Consider the following 19,989-nt stretch of genomic DNA (forward strand, 5'->3'; position numbering starts at 1 on the left):
GCTGGACTGAAACTGATGGATAGTAGGTGAAATACTGGGATCAGTCCTTGAAAACATTGTCAGTTTTCTGAGGTATATGTTATCCTTATTGTGGCTCTCAATAATGTAAAGTTATGATAATCTATTTTGTTTTAATGAATGAGTAATTAAGTGAAAAATACTACAAATTTTCACTGAAATATTTAGGCAGAAAACGATGGGACATTGTTTCAACTCTGTTACTGTGTGAATGAAAAGATTTCAAGGAAAGGAAAAAATTAATTGAGTTTTCTCAAATGATGTTTTTTCAGGCAAGTAAAGATGTAAAGTTTTATAGCTTTGGGTTAGGTAAAAATACAGCATTCTCACCCATTTTGGATTTTCCATCTTCGTACTTAGTTCTCTGTAGCACATGATGCACAATTCTACTTCTTGTGGAATTGCTGAAGAAGCTGTCTTTGTTGTTTATTGTAAAACTATTAAAATAATGAATGTCTTAGTATTCAAAACAATGCACAATCATTGCAACACAGCTGTTCAACAAAGCTGAAGTGTTTTCTTTTTACAATGATTTTGGATGTTTAGATTCCTTAGACATAAGATTTTACACCCTTAGAGTAGGTCCAATGAAGTTATCTTTATCACAGATTATTTTTGGGAATACAAAACTAAAACTGAAATCAAAACCATCCTACTATCTAGTTAATTTCTGTTCTGGATATAATTAATTAAAGATCTTCAGTAACAGTGGTGGTTTTAAATTAAAATTACTTATGAGTTGACAGTTGTCTGTGTAGTGGAACCACCAGCACTACTAATTTAGAAAAAAAAAAAAAAATCCATGCACTGGAGACTTGGGTAGCAGCTCCACAACCATTTTCCCTTAGAGGATCCTAGGATGTAGCTAAGTAAAGCATCCTTGGCCAGATGGCTCCATTCTGAACACCAGAAATCTGATGTGCAGGAGCATTTTCCTGCTCAGCTGTGCCAAAAGTGATACTATTACAATTAATTACGTCAACTGAGCTGATAAGAAGAAAACACCAAAGCCAGGGGATTGATCTAGTGCAGTATGGTAAGTTACTGGAAAAAAAAAAAAGAAATTGAGACTATAATGCAATTACTCTGTTTTTCTGGGATAAAGTCAGTTCACTTGGATATAGCTTCTTTACTTAGCAGAAAAATCCTGTTTATCCTAATTCATATTTCTACTTTAAATTCACTTTTCTCTCCTAAAACAGTTATCACAAAACACCTTTAAAATTAAGAAACAGTCAGAATTTTAAAACCTGACTTTTTGGGTAGTGAAAAAATTTATGTCACAGTTTAACTATACCGTTGTCAACACGCTGATTAGAACACATATAGTTTCACTGTATATATATTTGTATTTTCAGAAGCAAAAGATCTTTTTAAATGCAAATCTGATAAGAGAGAAGAGAAATCATCACCGGTTGTAGCTTGGTTCTGGTGGTCCAAATTTCAACAGCTGCATCAGGTTTTGCTTAAGTTAAATAAGTAACTAAGCAAAGAAAAGTTGAGCAAGTATTTTCATTTTGCAATGTAATAGAAAGAAAAACCAAAAAACTTCTAAACCAAAAAGGCAATATTCATTTTTCAGTCAAATTTCAGATGAAGTTACTGAGTGGGCATCAAATAGCAAGTAACACAGAGCAGATTTTTGCTGTAAGAGAAAAATATCAAATATGATACTAGGCATTGCCAGTGACAATCTGTTAGCAGCTACCTCTACGGCACTTGCTTAGAAGTGAGAAAACAGAAAATCCTTGTGGTTTCTGGCACTGCTTTTCCAAACCCAGCACTTACTGGTGCATGCGTGCACGGCTAAAGGGTGCTGTGTAGCAATCTGTTTCTTCCAGATCAGGCAGAGCCTCCTTATCAAGCTTCATTGGATTTCTCGGCAACCAACTTTTCAGCTCTCTAATATTCCTCTGCAGACTGAGACAATAAGACATCAGATTTACACTTTCTCAACTTTCCTTGTTATTCCTGTCTCCAGCATTGCATATTTAGTGACATCATACTAGAAATGAAATGAAAGCAGGAAACTTCCACATTAAGTAACTAAAAAGAAAACAAGGAGTTAAAAAGCAAAATGAACAATATTTATTTGCAATCCATCTTGAATATTTTACTTGAGTAAAACTCATCCTAAAACTTGTGGGATTATGGCTCAAAATGGGACTGCAGTATTGAGTCTGGAGAAATTAATTTTCCAAGATAGTTCATCTGGCAGAACTGTGGATGCTTATGCTTTAGTCAAGAACATATCTAATTACTTTCTCTAGCCCCACTGAAAAAAGCAAGTGAAACTCCTCCCCGCTCTCTTGGTTGGCAGCTTGGACACTAAATTAATAAAATTTTTCAGTAAATATGAGAGTGTTAAGGATCAGATTATGGTTTTCTAATTGCAACAAAGTCTTCCCGTGCAAAATTTTCTTAAAAGTCCAAGAGCTGATATTGCCTTATGAAACAGTATACCTACATCAAATAAAGGATATGTTACACCAGAATGGTTATGCAGTATTTAGGCAAAACCCCCCCCCTAGATATGGCTTCCTACAGATTCCTAAAAATTGATACTACAAAACATAAACAGAACATCAATGTTTTATCTTCAATTAGATTATTGTAGAGAAATGGCTGAGTGAACAGGGACATGTGTACGTGCACAATCCAAGCTATATTAGTGAACTGTCCTTGACTAGGGAAAAAAGAGAGGAGCAATGCTGATGTGGCAAGCTGACAGGATGTTGCGGAGGGGGATGCTGACCACAGAAAGAGAAAGACTTATGTTAGTTAGTCGTGTGCATATTAATCTGTAACCAATCACTTGCTATTAAAGGCCGCGTGAACAGTAGCTGTAACCCAACAGTATGGAGGTTGCTTACGCGTGCCTGGGGAATTAGGGTATAACTATGGGACTGACAATAGAATAAACGGAGTTCCATCATATCTCTATGAGAAGCGTCATTCATCCCGGCAGATCTCTGGCTATTGATTATATACTGGCATCATAAATGGTTTTTTTCTGCTGGCATCTTGCCTAACTGATGTCTCAGGACATCATTTATACAGAGGTAAATCTAGTCAAGTGCAGTTAATTTTCAAGCAAATGCTCACTTCAATTTTGCACTCCTTGGTCACTTATACTTTTTCATATTCAACTGCAGTGCAAGATGGTTATTTAAGGAGAAGATCTCAAATTAAACAAGTACTATATCATGACACAATAAGCACATCAGAGATTCAGAACAGTCTGAATTTGAGAAAAACATTCCCTAAATAGTACTTTTTTCAGTGGAATTTGGGCTCTACTCAATGAATATGTATGCATGATATATATAAAGTATATATATTTTATATCGACAAGAAGTGTAAAGCTAAGCAACAAATGTTTTTCTCTGAGGTGAATACTTCATTGCCTGTGCTAAGCAGAAGCACAGCTACACATTTAACAATGTCCATAATAAAAAGTTGTATTTCATAATGTTAATAGTATTTCATAATGAATGAACATAATTTCATAATGTTCGTAATAAAGAGTATTAGGTGAAGACACTCTCAGGCAAGAGAGTGACCCTTGCGAAAATGTACTTCTTATTATCAACATCAGCAAAAACATTCTACCCCTATCTCATACAGTATCAGACAGAAATTTCAGCCAAAGGAGAAGGATTTTACACTTATATTTAAAATTATCAAAATTTTCTTCTTATTATATATTGCAAGATATTGGTGCCCATTCTGTTGTAACTGATACTGCACTTGAGGGACACCACTTGTGTTCAGCAACAACAATTATAAGCCAAAGGATATGTCCATGAAATTGAAACACAGAATACAATTCACAGGCAGGTGGATCCCTAAAGTGTCTCCTTAGTAATACATTAGTGAGTTGATTATCTTTATTAGTTCCAGTGAAAGTTCTCCTAGTACAGTTTATATAAGTGCAGTTTCCCCTTTACTCTCTTGAACTCTTTTTTCTGTTGTATACATGCTGACTTTTTAGTCAAAATTCAGAATTCTTTTTTAATGAGGAAAATATGCAGATGCACAGGAAGAAGAGAAAAACAATGCATCTAATCTCAGATTTTTTTATTATGAAAGTACTTTAAAATTGGTTATGGGAAGTCTTGATCATTTCTCCCATACAAAAACCTAAAAAAATAGTAGATAAATATTATGTTAAAGAAATTAGCTCTTGTTTAAAATTCATGGCTGCTTCTTTTAACATGAAAAACAGCATTGGAATAACTTAATGCTTGTGTCCACATTACATTTGCAGTTTCTCTTCTGAGACAAAATTGAGTGCCTTTAGTGCTAGATGGTATAGCATATTGCAACTTAAAAATGTATAAAAATGATCCAACAAGAGAGACATTTTTTCCTGACTTACATTATTTTACTGTTGAAGAAGAAACTGCATTTTCATGGAGCTTTCCTTTAAATACAAATTTTTGCCTAAATCATCGGACTAAGTATTAGCATTTTTACTCAGAGCGGCTTTCTAGGTCATAAGTAGCAGTTTAAACAGATTCCTCACTTAATCTATTCAATGTAGCCTATTTAGTAAGAGTAAAAGCAGAGAGAGCTGGTCTGGGGAAGTCAGTAGCTCAGGCAATGAGATCAAAAATGTTGCAGTGGAATGGTGCTGTAATGTTACGGGATACTGCTTCAGGTATGCTTTTATTGAAACCTCTCCAGCTGGTGCTACTGGAACACTATGCACCTTGGACTAAGGGGTAGTACTCTGAAATACGTGTGCATTTCATTCTTAGCTATACCATTTAATATTTTATGAAGATACTTGTAATTTCAGCTTTGCTCAACTTCCATTCTCAGTTCTGATTTATTTGGTTGGTTAATCTTGTTTTGCAGAACAAGTTCATCCAAAAATCCTTGCAGATTACATTAAACTCAACAGACTGCAATGTAAAGGAACACAGTATATAGATGATCTTAGCATTATTTGATCAAACTCATGGAATGAGATACCAGAATTAAGCAACTTCACCAGTCATGTTAGGTAGTTTTGACAGCAATCACCACCCAGTAGTTTGCTTGGTGTTTGCGTCTCTCAAGACTGGCCAGAAGTGTCAACTATATGCCGCCAAGTTACTTGGGCATGGTGTGTTTCCATGTACTGTAATGGGAAACATGTTAGGGTTGACAGATTGAACATATGGACACAATCATCACTAAAAAAAGAAGAAAATTATAATACCTATATTTCATGTAATGATATCAACAATTTGACTTCAGTGTGCAGACTGAAATCCAAAACATTTTAAAAATCCTTTTGCAAAGCAAACTTACTGCAGGTCAGTTGCTAAACAAAGTCATTTTTGGCTCTCTATCCATGAAGTATTAAGTGATTTTAACATTTCAGTGGGCAGAGCGAAGCTGCATACTAAGACAACTATCTTTTCATTTTCTTCTCCTTGATGCCATTGCATGAAATCAGCAGATACAATATGGCAATTACAAGACTGTTTTACTAGATTATTCAGTTTTCAGTCTAAGAGTTCAGAGAATTTTTGATACCTACCCTACTTATATGCATATTTCTTTCCTTCAAGAATATTCTTTGAAGGCTTTCCAAATATTGCCCATAATGAATATGACAAAATTATTTCTGTAGTGTGATTCTATGAATAGGACTCAAGCTTCATAGGATTAAATACAATGTTAAGGTGTATAAATAAATAGTGAGACACCACATTAAAAAAATTAAGTATGACATTTATCTTGTCCTTTCATTCATGCACCTAATAATCTTCTGCAGACTTTTTAAAGAACATTTATAGATATATATATCTCTATCATATAACCATGTCAATAAAGTTAGAGAAGTGTACATGTCACAGCAGGTCTAATATACTACTGTTACTTTGTATTCTTAAATTACAGAAACTTTATAACCTTAATATTTAGATATAGAAGAATTTTAATATAGTTCATTGTAGCTCTTATAAACTCTACTTAATAACTTAGAAATTTTAACAAGAGATTAAATAAATTACACAGAGGCAGTCAAGTTTGAAAAGTTGTAAGATTCAAGGTAACAATGACAGTTGGAGAAGTTAAAGTATGCATGTGAGGTGTATGTCAGCAATTTTAGAGTTAGCTTTCAATTTTAGATTTTCTTTCTTTCTTTTGTTTCACACAATTCCTTTGTGGATTGAATTATATAAAGTGCCAGAAAATATTGGCAGAAAAATATTCATACCCAAATTCTCACAAAGTAAATCACAGGTAAAAGCATTTGTCTCAAATAAAAAATCAATCTGGCATGAAAATTACTTACTACTCAATTCACGGGTACTGTGCAACTTAAGTTGCATCTTTCAGACATCTGTCCTTCTCAATAAGGAAAACAAAATTTATGTAATATCCAGGACTCACCAGATGGATTATAGATGAAACGACACAATTTTGAAGTAAAGCTTGTTGATTTTGCCTTTTATTAAAAGCATATCACATCTTTCATAATGCATGCTAAAATGGAGCAAACATGTCAACTGGGAAGAGGACAAAACGCAGTTGTAAATCTATGTTATAAACTGGTTTATTTCAACATATTTAATCAGCTTATTTGTTTAAAGTTTTCTCACTTTACCATTCAACAGGGCTTTGGCTGTTGTTGGCTGATCATCTTGGAAACTGTTATCATGAGACTACTTAAATTGTTCCAGACAAATAGTAAGAGCTCTTTACCATATAAAATAAGAGAACCTAAATCAAAAGTAATCTCATCTCAAGATCCATCTCAAGAAAACCTGTGATAGGGAACTCTTTCAGGAAGTTTCCCACATGTGAAATATTTGCACGTATATTTTCCGTTGGGGATTAGGATTTACAAGACATAATTATGTCTGACTAAAGCGATGGGGAGTAACTACAGCTCAGTGTCCCCCATTCTCACTCCCCAGCACTCCCAGGCTCATTTCACCTGCCCCTATGGCCTCTTGTAACCTTCTTCTGGCTGATAAAAACACTAACAGCAGCACCAGCTACGAGTTTTGCAAGTTAGTCTCTCAGCCAGCAAATAAAAAGTCAAAGCAGCCTTCAGTATGTGGCATTGATTTGTGCCTATCACGAGGACATACAGGAGAGAAAGTATGTTTGCATATCTAAGAAAGTAACTGACTACCAGAATCTCAGACATACACTCAAAAGTATCCTTCATGCTAAAGAAGTATGCCTTGGTGTCAGCAGATATAATGGCAGAGATAGAGCCGGTATTAAATATTTGCTGTGAGCATAAGGTCTTTTTTTTGTTGCCCTGGCATAAACATTTTTACATTTCTAAAATGAGAACTGGCAAGGCTTTAAAGTACTGCACCTTGTTACAGATGAATATTTTAACACTTTGAGCTGACATATTTTGAGTTTTCAGGAAAATAATCTAATTTTCCAAGTTTCATGGATAAATTTACAACTGCGAATGGATTTTCTTTAGCAGGGTGACTATCTGACAAAATTAGAAGCTACACATCACCCACCAACCTGCCCATGGTTTTGCTCCTCCAGTCAGTGTAATAACATTTTTTCCTGAAAGAACAGCAAAAATCAGCTGAGATTAATCAAGTAGAACACAGTTGATAAGGACATATACATTATAAAAGAATGCTGGACATTTTAAAACATGCATTTTCATAGACAAAAAGGTGAAAAACACTTTAAAAAGGCAACTGAAATAAAGTCATTAAAATAACATAGTTTCTCATTTTTCAAGTTTTACATTTGTTCTAAAATTACATTTTAGATTTGTAGCTACTGACAATAATGATAGCTAATCAATAAGTCACTTAACAGTTCTTTTCTCTCCACCCTTCACCAGTTATAGACACTTAGAGAAACAGGATCAGAAATTCCCAGTAAAGTCTTCTGAGAACAGTTATTTTGAAACCAAATGGAGACATATTTGCTGCACGGTAATATTTTCCACATCTAGTTTCAGGTTTTCAGGCTTTTTTTCTGGTTTCCCCCTATAATTTCACATCACATTTCAACCACACAAAGGCCTTGATATTGCAGATTCCTCAGGCATTAACAAGATCTGCAACTGCACACTTGGGCAGTATTTGAGGTTGATTAGAGCACATTACTTACATTGAAGAACCACTGAAATTAATACATTAAAAAGAGGATGAAAGATACCTTGCCTGGAAAATACATGGCCATTGGAAAATTATGTATCTACCAATCTGCAGACTGCTGGCAGCCTGACACTTAGTACTGCTAGGCAGAATTGTAAATGAAGCAATGAAGTTATTAAAGGGTTTTCAGACATTTTTTAACAAAACCCTTCTTTAATTCTCTTTAGTTACCCTTAGCTGTTTTGCACAGATGGAGTTCACCTAAGTTACAGATACAAATAATTTATTCATTACAAACAGTAACAATTGTGTGTCATGAGATACTTGTAGACAAAAAAAATTAAAGCTTTGTCTCAGTTCTGGAAACATATAGTATTTGCATTTCTACTGACAGATCATATACTTAATAAAAATACCTATAAAAGTTAAAAAATTGTAATTCAGTCATGATCTAACTTTGATGCTTATGCAAATCCTGTTTGAAACCATATAGATATTCTTCCAAATAAAGCAGTATTGCAAAGTCAGCCTTATATACAAGACAATAATAATTACTACACACTGTCTATTGAAATTTTAGAAAAATTTCCTTCTGCAATTGAAACACTGAAATTCCACCTATGTTACATATATGATACATATATATCTGCCAACATATTTTGGTATAATGCCATGCTAAAACAGTTCTAGGATTGTGGGTGAATCTCAGAAGTATTTTTAGTTTTCAGAAATGGAGAGAAATAATAATTCGTTGATTTTGTTTAGATTCCTGGATTGAGCAAAACAAAACTAAAAAGTATGAATTGAATTCTTCATGTGTTATTAATATATTAACATACGGTATATTTCAGTGACCATAACTAAAAGCAAAAATTTTGCAAGACTGTGCAAGAGCAAATGGGTATACTGCATTAAAATACTGCAGGGGAGGTTATCTGTCTTCTTTAACTATTACTAGAACCAGTCAGAAACCACTGATGAAACAGATAATGGCTAAGAGAAATAATTTGCTTCTTAGAATTACAGAATATCTCAAGTAGGAAGGTACTCAACAAAGATCATCAAGTTCAAACTCTCTTCTCCTCCCAAGGCTACTTAAAACTACCTAAGGATGACCTAAAACTTTTTGGGAGGAAGATACTCTAGTTCACTGACTAATAACTAATTGTGGGAGAATTGGATCATTTGAGGTTCCTTTGTCCATTGAATGGTTACCTCAGGAAAACAATATATACCATCCAGGTAAGGAATGTTTCATTAAAAAAAGCAAGTTCAACACCTCAAACACAAGTGTTTTTGACAGAATAGAAATGTTGACCAATTTACTATTTCTCACAGTTCTGTTATGGAGGTAGAGGTGGAAGAATTTATTACCAAATATATGTATTTCATTGTACAGCAAAACTCCCAAAAAAGTGAAATTGCAAAATTTAATATTTTATCTACTTTTGGTTTACTGAAATGAATTGGATAAAAAGAAGCTAAAGCAACAGTCCAGGAATAAAGACACTTTGGGGAAATAATAAAGAGAGTATAAATATACTTTATATAATTTAATTGTTTAATTATTTAAATAATTTAAATAATTTAATTATTTAAAAAATAAGTATGACCTAGAATGCCTTCCAAATAAAGTAGGATTGCAAAAGTCAGCCTTTTTTTTTTCTGAGAGCACTATGGATCTATGAAGCAACTAAAATTATGAAGAATTCAAACAATTGGTAAAACACAATTTTGTGAATTCATGTATCAAAAGTAAGAAAAAAAAATTTTTATTGGAATTTAGATTATATATGTATACACACATACATAAACACATATTTAAAATATTGACAAGTATTTTTTGAACTAGATAAGCTCAAGTAGCACTATAATAATATTCTTAAATACATGGAAGATGACTGTTACAGAAAACATTTTTTTTATGGAAAGGCCTTTGAAGGCTTAATGGAATGATGTGAAAACTCTTTATAGAACTGGGTATGTGGAGCAAGATTTGAACAATGGATGCTTCATGATGACTGTTTCTGTCTTAGGACCAATGCAAGAGAGCCACATTGTCACAGCATGGAAGATTGAGCACTTGGCAGTTTGAGTGAGAAAGGTGTGCTGTAAGGGCATTTTCCACGAGTCACACAACTTTGGCATCTAGTTACCACTTTAACACCTGAGGAGGTTTACAGCACACTACATGGTCTTCTCTCTCTCTAAGAACATTATTATTCAATTTGAAAAGGCACATTTTCTCCTTTAAAGACTTATGTATTGTTGCAGGAAATATTAACCAGTCCCATAAATTAAGAACAAATATTTATTGCAAAAATGTATGATAGAACTTGTTTTGCATTCAAACAAAGGACTCAGTTCAATCCATTATTCTGCCTAAGGAAAGCTACTGGACCTCATTTTACTCAAATTTTGACAATATGTTTTATATTGGAGACATGGAAGACATTAGATTTTTCTGTCATTTCACCTGCCTTTCAGTAAGACTTAAGAAAAACTCTAAAATCATGGAGGATACTCGAGCTCAGATGGAGAACACCTGAAACTCTGCCAAGAACATCCAAAACAATGTGTGAACTACTAACAATGTTTTCTAAAGACATATGCTCGATTTGATTTAGAAGGCAAGTTTGAAAACAAGTAACAGGGTACTGTGTAAAAATGGGGAAGAATGAAGTTTCTCCTCTCTCCCTATCACATCACTAAAATATGAGCATGCCTGGCTACAGAGCAGTAAAGGCTACATTTAAACCTTAAATAAGTGATGGACTGTCAATATTAAGCACTAAATTATAGGTTTCTTAAAATAGTTTCCACAATACCTGAAAGGCATCCTGATGTTCATTCTTTCTGCATATTTGCACAATGTCTCCCACGGACAGTGAATTTTAACAAACATGATATCACTGTTGGTAACAGCTGGCTGTAAAGAGCAGTAACATGCAAATACACATTAATAATTTAAACCTTTATGGCAACCACCCTTCTAGAAGCATTCTTCAGGGTCAAATTCTGATTTTAGGCCTGAATTGGGCATGCAACTCTGAAAACAAGTGCTTTTCTAGACAAAGGAAAATCAATAACTTTTTTCCCTTACAAACTCTGTAGTATGTGTAGACACGTTTTTACATGGAATAATTTTAAATCTCCACAAAATCACCTTAGATGAGCAGATTGAAAACCATTCTGTGTGTATCCCATTAAAGGAGAAGAATGGTCAGCTGCTAGAGACATGAGAACAGATGAGAGAAGGCTCCAGGCTGCACTCTGCCAAAATGGTAACTCAAGGGAATGGTTCAGTAATTGAGATACCTGCTGGGAACTTTTAAATGTGTATGAATTGAGACTGCTTTTTGTTAAATTTACAATGTATACTCTATACAAATGTTTTTCATCACTAATTTATTTGTACATAAAACAAGAGTTCCAGCCTTACAGATTTCTATATTCACCTTCTCTTATGAACACTTCAGTTCCCCACCCTTCTCGCAGATGTATTTGCCTGAGATTTTATAAGTAGATATTTTTATATTTGAGTTGAGTCTGATTAAAGCCTCCAAAAACTTGAGTTTGCAAGGTTTGGTAAGTAAAGGTAAAAGAAAGTGGTGTTAAAGGGTTAATAACACTTAAAATGTTCACTGTTTTACCTATCAGTTCTATAAAGTCATATCACCGTTCCATACTACTACCTCAAACACTTTACTTCCTCAAAAGATGTGGATAAAATAAAGTACTAGTAGAAAACAAAACATTTTAGATAATGTTTAGATATAAAACCATTTGTTTCTGAATATCAATAATTCTGAACTGACAAAAGCTAAGATTTTACTATTTATTTAAATTGGAACAAAAACCAGATATTTTTACTACTATACTGTAACAATTCTTAAAAGCCTTAAAACCAAATTTTAGGAGGTTAGTTATTTATGAAGATTCAACATGCTATATTGTGAGCTATAACTTGCAAGCTCATTGCTTAAACACAGAATATGTATTACAATTCTATTGAGTTGAAAAATCAGGATGAAAGATACATGAACAATAGGAGCTTACATCAGAATATACTAAATATATACCTGTTCTATAGGTAATTCATGAGATGGCAAAAATCCAAGGCTGTTTCCCTGGCTCCATTTTCTTTCATTTTTATATTAATACTACTATTACTAGCCGTGGATTAACCAGAATAGTGACAACCTTAACCCCTTGAAAAACAGTGAGACATTTAACATCATGCTGAAAGATACGGAGGTTATACATTAAAGCAACAACATGGGTTACTGAAGCTTCTTGTGTTCTGCAAGTATAAAAAGCTGGAACTTTTCCCTTTGTATTGCACTACACTTCTGTATGCAAGCATGTATCCCCAAATCATTTTAAACACACACTATCAAACTATTCTTCTTATTAGTTTAATACAGTTAAGAAGATGAAGGGAACAGCCTGACTGGAAAATCTTGTAATTTTGTCAGGAATCTTTTATCAGTTCAGTAAAGTAAGATAGTGTTATAAAGGGGGAGTTTTATGCCACATAAGCTACAAGACTCACCTCCCGTTCTAACATCAGTCCTTCTGCTCTCAAATTCTTCTCAAATGTGCTTCGTTTTTCTACCTGTGGACTTGATTTCTTGTAGACCAAGATATAGTCGATGCGCTTTTTGCCATCTTTGAAGAAGAGTCCTGATGATGCCATGGCATCACTCTAGCAAAGATAAAACAAAAATACTCTAAATACGGCATCTATAAAGATGAAGAGCCCCATCATGAACTGTTTATAACACAGCACTAAACCATGGAAATACCCACATATCAGAAGGATGACTATGCAACAAATTCAGAAGAACAAAAAGTTGATACGCATCAGTTGCTCAGGATTTCAAATTAATTAGACCAAAACAAAATAAAATAGCTTCACAAAACTCATATTCCAGTTATTTCAGCTGTGCAAAAACCTTAAAATTATTGTGTGGTGGGTATTGATATGAACTTCTGTTAATCCCTACTTTCAAGTGGGAATTAAAAAGAAAAAATAAAGGCAAGTCAATTAAAGCAATTTTCTCAGCTTTGTACCTGTGCAAATTTTATAGAACAAACATACTTGTTTTTCCCTAAGACAGAAATAAATCTAAAAATTTAAAAAAGAAATGCTATTGATCGGAATGTTTGCATGGATAATCTAGTTGAAGTGCTTTTTCAATGCCATGTTAGCAATGCTTAAATCTTGATTAGTTCCTTCCCACCATGCTTGCAAACACAAGGAATTATCTGACCTTGATATGGAAAACCCTGCTTTACCTGCTGCTACTAATGCAAGCTATTTTTGCATTCTCTGCTTTGCATGATTCAGAACAGAGATCCAACCAACTGGTGATGGACTATAGAATCATAGAATTGTTAAATTAGGATGGACCTCCAAGATCATTGAGTCCAACCAAACACCACCTTCACAACTAAACTAAGTGCCACATCCAGTCATGTCTTGAGCACTTACACAGATGGTGACTCTACCACCTCCCGGGACAGCCTGTTCCAATGCTTAACCATCCTTTCAGTGAAAAAATTCTTCCTGATGTCCAATCTGAGTGTCCCCTGATGCAATTTGAGGCCATTTCCTCTTGTCCTGTAGAAGAGGCTGACCCCCATCTTGCTACAATCTCATTTCAGGTAGCTTTAGAGAGAAGAACTTCTCTGAGGCTCCTCTTCTGACTAAACAGCTCCAGTACCCCCAGCCACTCCTCATAAGATTTAATCTCTCTAGACCCCACACCAGCTCCATTGCCCTTCTCTGGACACACTCCAGCACCTCAATGTCTCTCTTGAAATGAGGGGACCACAACTGGACACAATACTCAGTGTGTGCCCTCACCAGTGCAGAGTACAGAGGGACAAACACAGCCCTGCTGTATTTCTGATACAGGCCAGAATGCCATCGGCCTTCTTGGCCACTTGGGCACACTGCTGCTCATGTTAAGCCAGTTGTTGACCAGCACCCCCAGGTTCTGAAGACTTTGACATCTGAAAAGGTAAACTGAGAAACTATAATCATCTTCTGGATAATGCAGCACTCATTTAAACACAAACCATCCAGAAAACTATGCGTTCCAAGTAGTATACATTACACCCATCATATATGAGACCAAATGTTTATCAATGCTGCATCTTCTAAACAGGATGCTGGTCTTAGAAATTAATCCTATTTGGATTATTTGGGTATGAATTTTACAATACTCAGAGTTATACCCAATAGGGACACTATTCATAAGTAGAACCATGTATCAAATGCATGATACCAGCATTATAAATACTGGATACCAGCTCACTTGTTTCTATGTGAAACGTTTTTCTTATGCCCACATCTCTCACTGCTGGCTTTCTACACATTTAGTGCTTCTGAGAATTCCTCAGTCTGCAAAACCTAAAGCATTCTAACAAGATTCTTCCTCCTTCTCTGCTTTTTTAACTCCCAAAATAAAAAAACAAGGAACAGTCTGTCTCAGACCATCTACCATTACAAAGGAGTTCATCGTCTTACACTTGGGAACATTATTTAAGTACGTTAAGCTTCAGTTTAGAATCACAGACCTTTAAGATCATTGAGTCCAACCGTTAACCCAGCACTGTCAAACCCACCACTACACCATGTTCCCAAGGGTCACATTACACATCCTTTAAATACCTCCAGGGATGGTGATTCCAGCACTTTGCTGTGCAGCCTGTTCCAATGCCTGACAACCCTTTTAGTGAAGAAATTTTCTCTAACAGCCAATCTAAACACACCCTGGTATAGCTCGAGGATGTTTTACCTTGTCCTGTCACTTGTTACTTGGAAGAGGCTGACCTCCATGTGGCTACAACCTCCTTTCAGGTAGCTGTAGAGAGCAGTAACATTCCTCTTGAGCTTCCTTTTCTCCAAACTAGTAACTCCAGCTTCCTCAGCTGCTCCATATAAGACTTGTGCCCTGGATCCCTCTTAGAACACACTCCAGCACCTCAATATCTTTCTTCATATTCAGATAAACAATATCTGAAATCCAAATTAAGGTAGTCAAGAGTGTCAACCAAGATAGTGCATGGAATATAGGGTCTGTCACCCCTTCTAAGAATTTTGAATGGGAATGGTAGTAAAAATGTTATTTTTTTATTATTTTTATAATGTTATAGATTTAATGATCTAAAGCTATAAGATGTAGAGGTTTGAAGGTGAGGTAGTAAACTGAAGGTTCAAATGCTTGAATATGCAAATTTTTAAAACCCATATTTTTTCAGGTTCAAGACACAAGCAATTAATCTGCTCTTCAACAATGAAGGATTCCTGCACAAGTATTTTACAAAACTAGACCAGGGCTGCTTTTATGGTTCATGAAGCAGGCACAATCAGATACAAAAAGCCTGGCCAAAACTCCCCCATAGGGGAGATCTGGAACTTCTCTAACACATTTTCTGCTCATGCAATTTCTGCACAGACATGCTGCAAATTACATCTATCTTTTTGGAATACACTTCTACTGCCTTTCTTCGGATTATTATTTCTAGCCTTTCTTTCCTCATTTCTGAAACATTTGATTTTCTTCAGTCTTAGAAAAACATGTTTTATTTCTCAGATTAATGACAGTATCCAAATATAACCTCAACTTCATCAAACAAAATATACCAAACAGAATATACCAAACAGAATTATCTGGGGTCAGTGTTAAAGACATAATGAGCAGTGAAGATAGTAGAAAGAAATCTTCTATCCCTATTTATCCCAGACCACTTTCAGAGAACAACCCCCACAGGCTGAGAAGTGCAATAGTAAAGTCACTTACCACATTCATGCAGTGAACCTGGCCTATACTATTCTGAATTCATGACTGATTCACTTTAATGCTACTGGCACCATTAATTAAACTTTTGTGCAATTCACAAGCAATGTTGACCACCTATATTAGCAGTAATATGGTAATTACTTAAGTAATTGAGTACCAGTAAAATAATTTATATGGTGATTTAGTTGGCTTCTTTCAGTTGATCTGAAGGAGCTCCATAACATGTAAGGAGAACATGGAGCAATAATTTCAATTAAACATGTAAGTCAGGGTATATTATCTGTACCTAGCACAAGGAATCAACTGTTGCTACAGTGGGCATTCAAGCACACATCATTTATTATTTATCTGCTGGTTTGGACCAATACATCTCTGATTCATTCTTTCACCTTTTTCAACAGAGAAAAGGATCAGAAAAGGAGAAAAGCATCAGAAGAAATATTTTGTGCAAAGACCTTACTCTCCTTTATTCTGTTTAAGATTTTCTGTTTCACCTGAAAAATGTGTATAAAAGGACTAATGCACATTCTCTTATCCTCTTCATCCTCTCCACTATCTTACTCCTCCAGATTTTCTGAAACAGTATCCATCTGTTAGCTTTCTTACATTTACACATATATGAAAACTTGTTTGTTTTGAAAAACTCCTTTTAGAGTATTGCAATATAGTTCAGATGGTAAACTCAGCAATTTAACTTAACCTTGTTCTTTCAAAGTCTTTAAATAGAAGAACTTCAACTATGAGGCTGTGAAGTACCACTTCACTCAAGCTTGTTCATTATGCAAAATCATAATACACTGGGTTGCATTTGAGTAAACTATTACCTGAGGCTTTGATACTATAGATCTACTGCAGTTTCTTGTTTTTATTATGTGTCAACAGTTTTGGTTGCTTCATAGCTTGTGATTAGTAAAACAAATCACATGACAAAAATCACATGACACACTGCTTTGAAGCCTGAAAGTGTAAAATTCAAAATACTACCACTATCATTGAACTGAAATTTACACAAGGCAACACACATTGATCAATTTGTCCTAGAAAAAGGAGTTTTGGCTCAAACAAAAAAAAAGGTGGAAGTACAATGCAAATATTTAGCAAAGCTATAAAATAAAAAGTTTACATTTCTATTCAAATGTATAAAAAGAACTTCCTTGTATTTAGCCGACACAGAGGGATTTTTCAATAAACTATTTTTCAGATTCTAATTAATTAGCAATGCCCTTTTCACAAAGTGGGAACATCTGGTTTACGGGATCTTTCTCTCCCCAATTAATATAAGTAGCACGGTTCACAGTAATTGTAACTATTTCAGCTTCATTTATTTCTCACTGCTGTTCTGATCTGTAAATTAAACTTTTATCATTTTTTCACACCATACATAGAAACAAATATTTCTAAAGAGTGAGTTGGAACCATTCTCAAAACAGGAGCAAATTCTAGATTCATGTAAATTACGTGGTATTCACTGTATCCTAATATAGTAGTATGTTGTCTTTTTTTCCACCTTATACTGGTAAAAAGTTTGAGATAGTGAGTAATATACACTACCTAGGTGAATTTAGAGGTTAATGAGAACCACACATAGGTACAATATATGTTGTAACCATTTATTTCACCTTCATTCCACCACTGACAACTCTCCTCAAAACTAACATAACAGCAACGTTTAAAAGCTGACAAAATCTCTATAGGTGTTTACATTTTAATGAACTTCGAGAAAATTCCCATTCACTTGTTCAAGTATTTGCAGCTTAAGCTGTGCAACAGCTAAATATCAAGTACATTCAAAGTACAAGAAAGGTTCTCTCTAATTTGTTTATACATCAAAGGTACTGCCTAGGAGAGAGCACGTATAGGAAACCAGATACTTCCCTCTACTGCCTGCCCCATGTTCAGCCAATGTCAGCTCAGGTTTCTATGTATTCAGTAACTTTCTATAACATTGTCCAGCAGCCCCCATATCCATATAATCTTTTAAAACCCAGAAGACCACTTATAAGGATTTTGACAGCTCATTTCTGGGAAAACTGCTTGCTCTTCTTTTTTTTGAATTTGGGACACATTGGCCTTATTGGATGCTTCATGGCTGTAATTCTACAAAGAAATATGTATAGTTTCTTAAACTGTGTAGAAACTTACCATTACTTTAATATAATTGATGAAACTTTTTGACTCTAATATCCCCTTAAATTTACTGTACCATTAATGTATATTATATAAATGAAAAATCACTATGTTTAAAGCAATCACTCTTCTTCTTTCCCCAAACATGTACAGTCCTCCTCTTAAAACAGACTTTCTTACTAAACTTGTCAATTAGCTAGTCAGACATGACTATTCACATAAAGTATCAATGTAGATGAAATATTATTATGTAAAAATATACTAATATGCCACTGTGCATGTTGTATTTGGCAATAGGATACTATCATATTTTACTATATTAATAATATAAAATATTGACTATTTTACAGACTGAAGTCAGATTTTAATATTCAGCCACTCTAAACAGCATTCAAAGTCAAAGCACAAAGATAAACTCCTATAACATTCACCTTCACACAAAGAGACACTTTATGTGCATTTCCACTTTGTCTTTTTAAGCTTGCAGTGTTAATCCCTACTTTTCTGACCAATGACCCATTTTTGGAAACAGCCTTTAGCAGTTTGTGTTGCATTAATTATCCTAGGGGATGAGTTACACAGCCATTTGATGAATCTTAAATTTTGTTGGCATTGTTTTGTACAGTGAAAACTATAGACAACTAAGATTCCAACCTGTGATTCTTTATTTCAACCTATTTGATTGATCAACTTGATGTCTGCTTAAATGCATGTCATTATTGACTGTGGCTGAAATAGTGACAAGGGTGTTTTTATTCCAGAAAAATAATAAAAGTACTTCAGTATGAATTTAGCCTACGAAATATTGCATTATTAGATTATACATGTGTTTATTTTAATAAATGAATTTATTCTAACTTACTATCAACATCCAGTAAATCAAGTCTGACATGAAAGAAATGATATAACTTGTTAGTCTCATGTATAAAATTTTCATTACCATTTTTTCACATATAAATGTTAAATGAAAAGCTGGGAGCAAGACTAATCATTATATTTTATTATTTGCTTAACTCCTGAAATATTCCAGAGATGGCAATAAAAATGAGCATGATTTCTACATATTTTATATACATGTACACATAAACACAGAGGCTGACAACTGTGTTTTCACAACACCTCTTAGTAGATGTACTTTGTTAGTTGCTTTAGAGTATATCTAAAAAATAATTTCATCTACTACCCTCATACTCTGTAATTATAAATAAAACATCAATAAAAGCACAACATGAGTGCTAGTCTAGCAGGAGGCACAGAGCCCATGGGACTCAGCCCAGAGCAGGTTGCTCTGGCTGAACATATCCAGAACAGGGAGAAACAACTTTTACACTGGGGTGTAGCTCAGGCAGTGAAGAGTCTATTTCAGCTTCTGACTTCAAGGAATGTTGTTCACTTAGCAAAAAGAATATAACAAAGTTTCACATCTATATGAACATACAGAAAGTATTAATTGTCAGTCATAACCAGCAACAGGAGCATTCATTTAAATAAGTGACAACGGACAGTACTCAAGAATTAAGTTTCCACAGCAGAACATATTTATTTAGTCTCTACAGTGTAGAGAATGAAGTTTAGCTTTCCTCTGTGTGGGTGGTATCATTTGGATTACATTTGTAAAATTATATAAAGGAAAGTAAATATAGCAACAGATTGGAGCCTGGGATCTTAAAGGTAGATGGCTACACACCGCTGGGCCTCAGGAGTCTTCTTTTACAATTGCACCCTAAATTTGCTGAATTTCTCTCCCCAATTTTTTTTTATGTCATGGTGATGAAGTTTGGAACAGAATGAATTTCCTTCCTAACACAGTTCATGAATTCTGATGCTAAATGTTCTAGAGAAAAATAATTTTACTAAACCCTTACCAATAATGAAGCAACATACTAAAGAGGGATTTACTTAAGTGTCTCAGGTTTTTTTGGAAGGGGAGGGGAGGGGAGGGG

The 19,989-nt window shown here is 34.5% G+C and overlaps 1 protein-coding gene across 3 annotated transcripts in view; it reads right to left on the bottom strand.

Annotated features, from left to right (window-relative positions):
• The window catches only part of ANO3 (anoctamin 3), a 199,311-nt gene that overhangs the window by 47,746 nt on the left and 131,576 nt on the right, over positions 1-19,989 (bottom strand). For all 3 annotated transcript variants that reach the window (XM_017726382.1, XM_017726383.1, XM_017726384.1), the window contains 5 exons: positions 12,661-12,813; positions 10,934-11,034; positions 7,513-7,557; positions 1,807-1,938; positions 349-455 (listed from right to left, as the gene is read on the bottom strand). In XM_017726382.1, the coding sequence (XP_017581871.1) occupies positions 349-455; positions 1,807-1,938; positions 7,513-7,557; positions 10,934-11,034; positions 12,661-12,813 (538 nt within the window). The remainder of the gene's footprint in view (positions 1-348; positions 456-1,806; positions 1,939-7,512; positions 7,558-10,933; positions 11,035-12,660; positions 12,814-19,989) is intronic.

Source organism: Corvus brachyrhynchos, unplaced genomic scaffold (genome assembly GCF_000691975.1).
Source record: "Corvus brachyrhynchos isolate BGI_N302 unplaced genomic scaffold, ASM69197v1 scaffold281, whole genome shotgun sequence".
Classification (NCBI taxonomy): Eukaryota; Metazoa; Chordata; class Aves; order Passeriformes; family Corvidae; genus Corvus; species Corvus brachyrhynchos.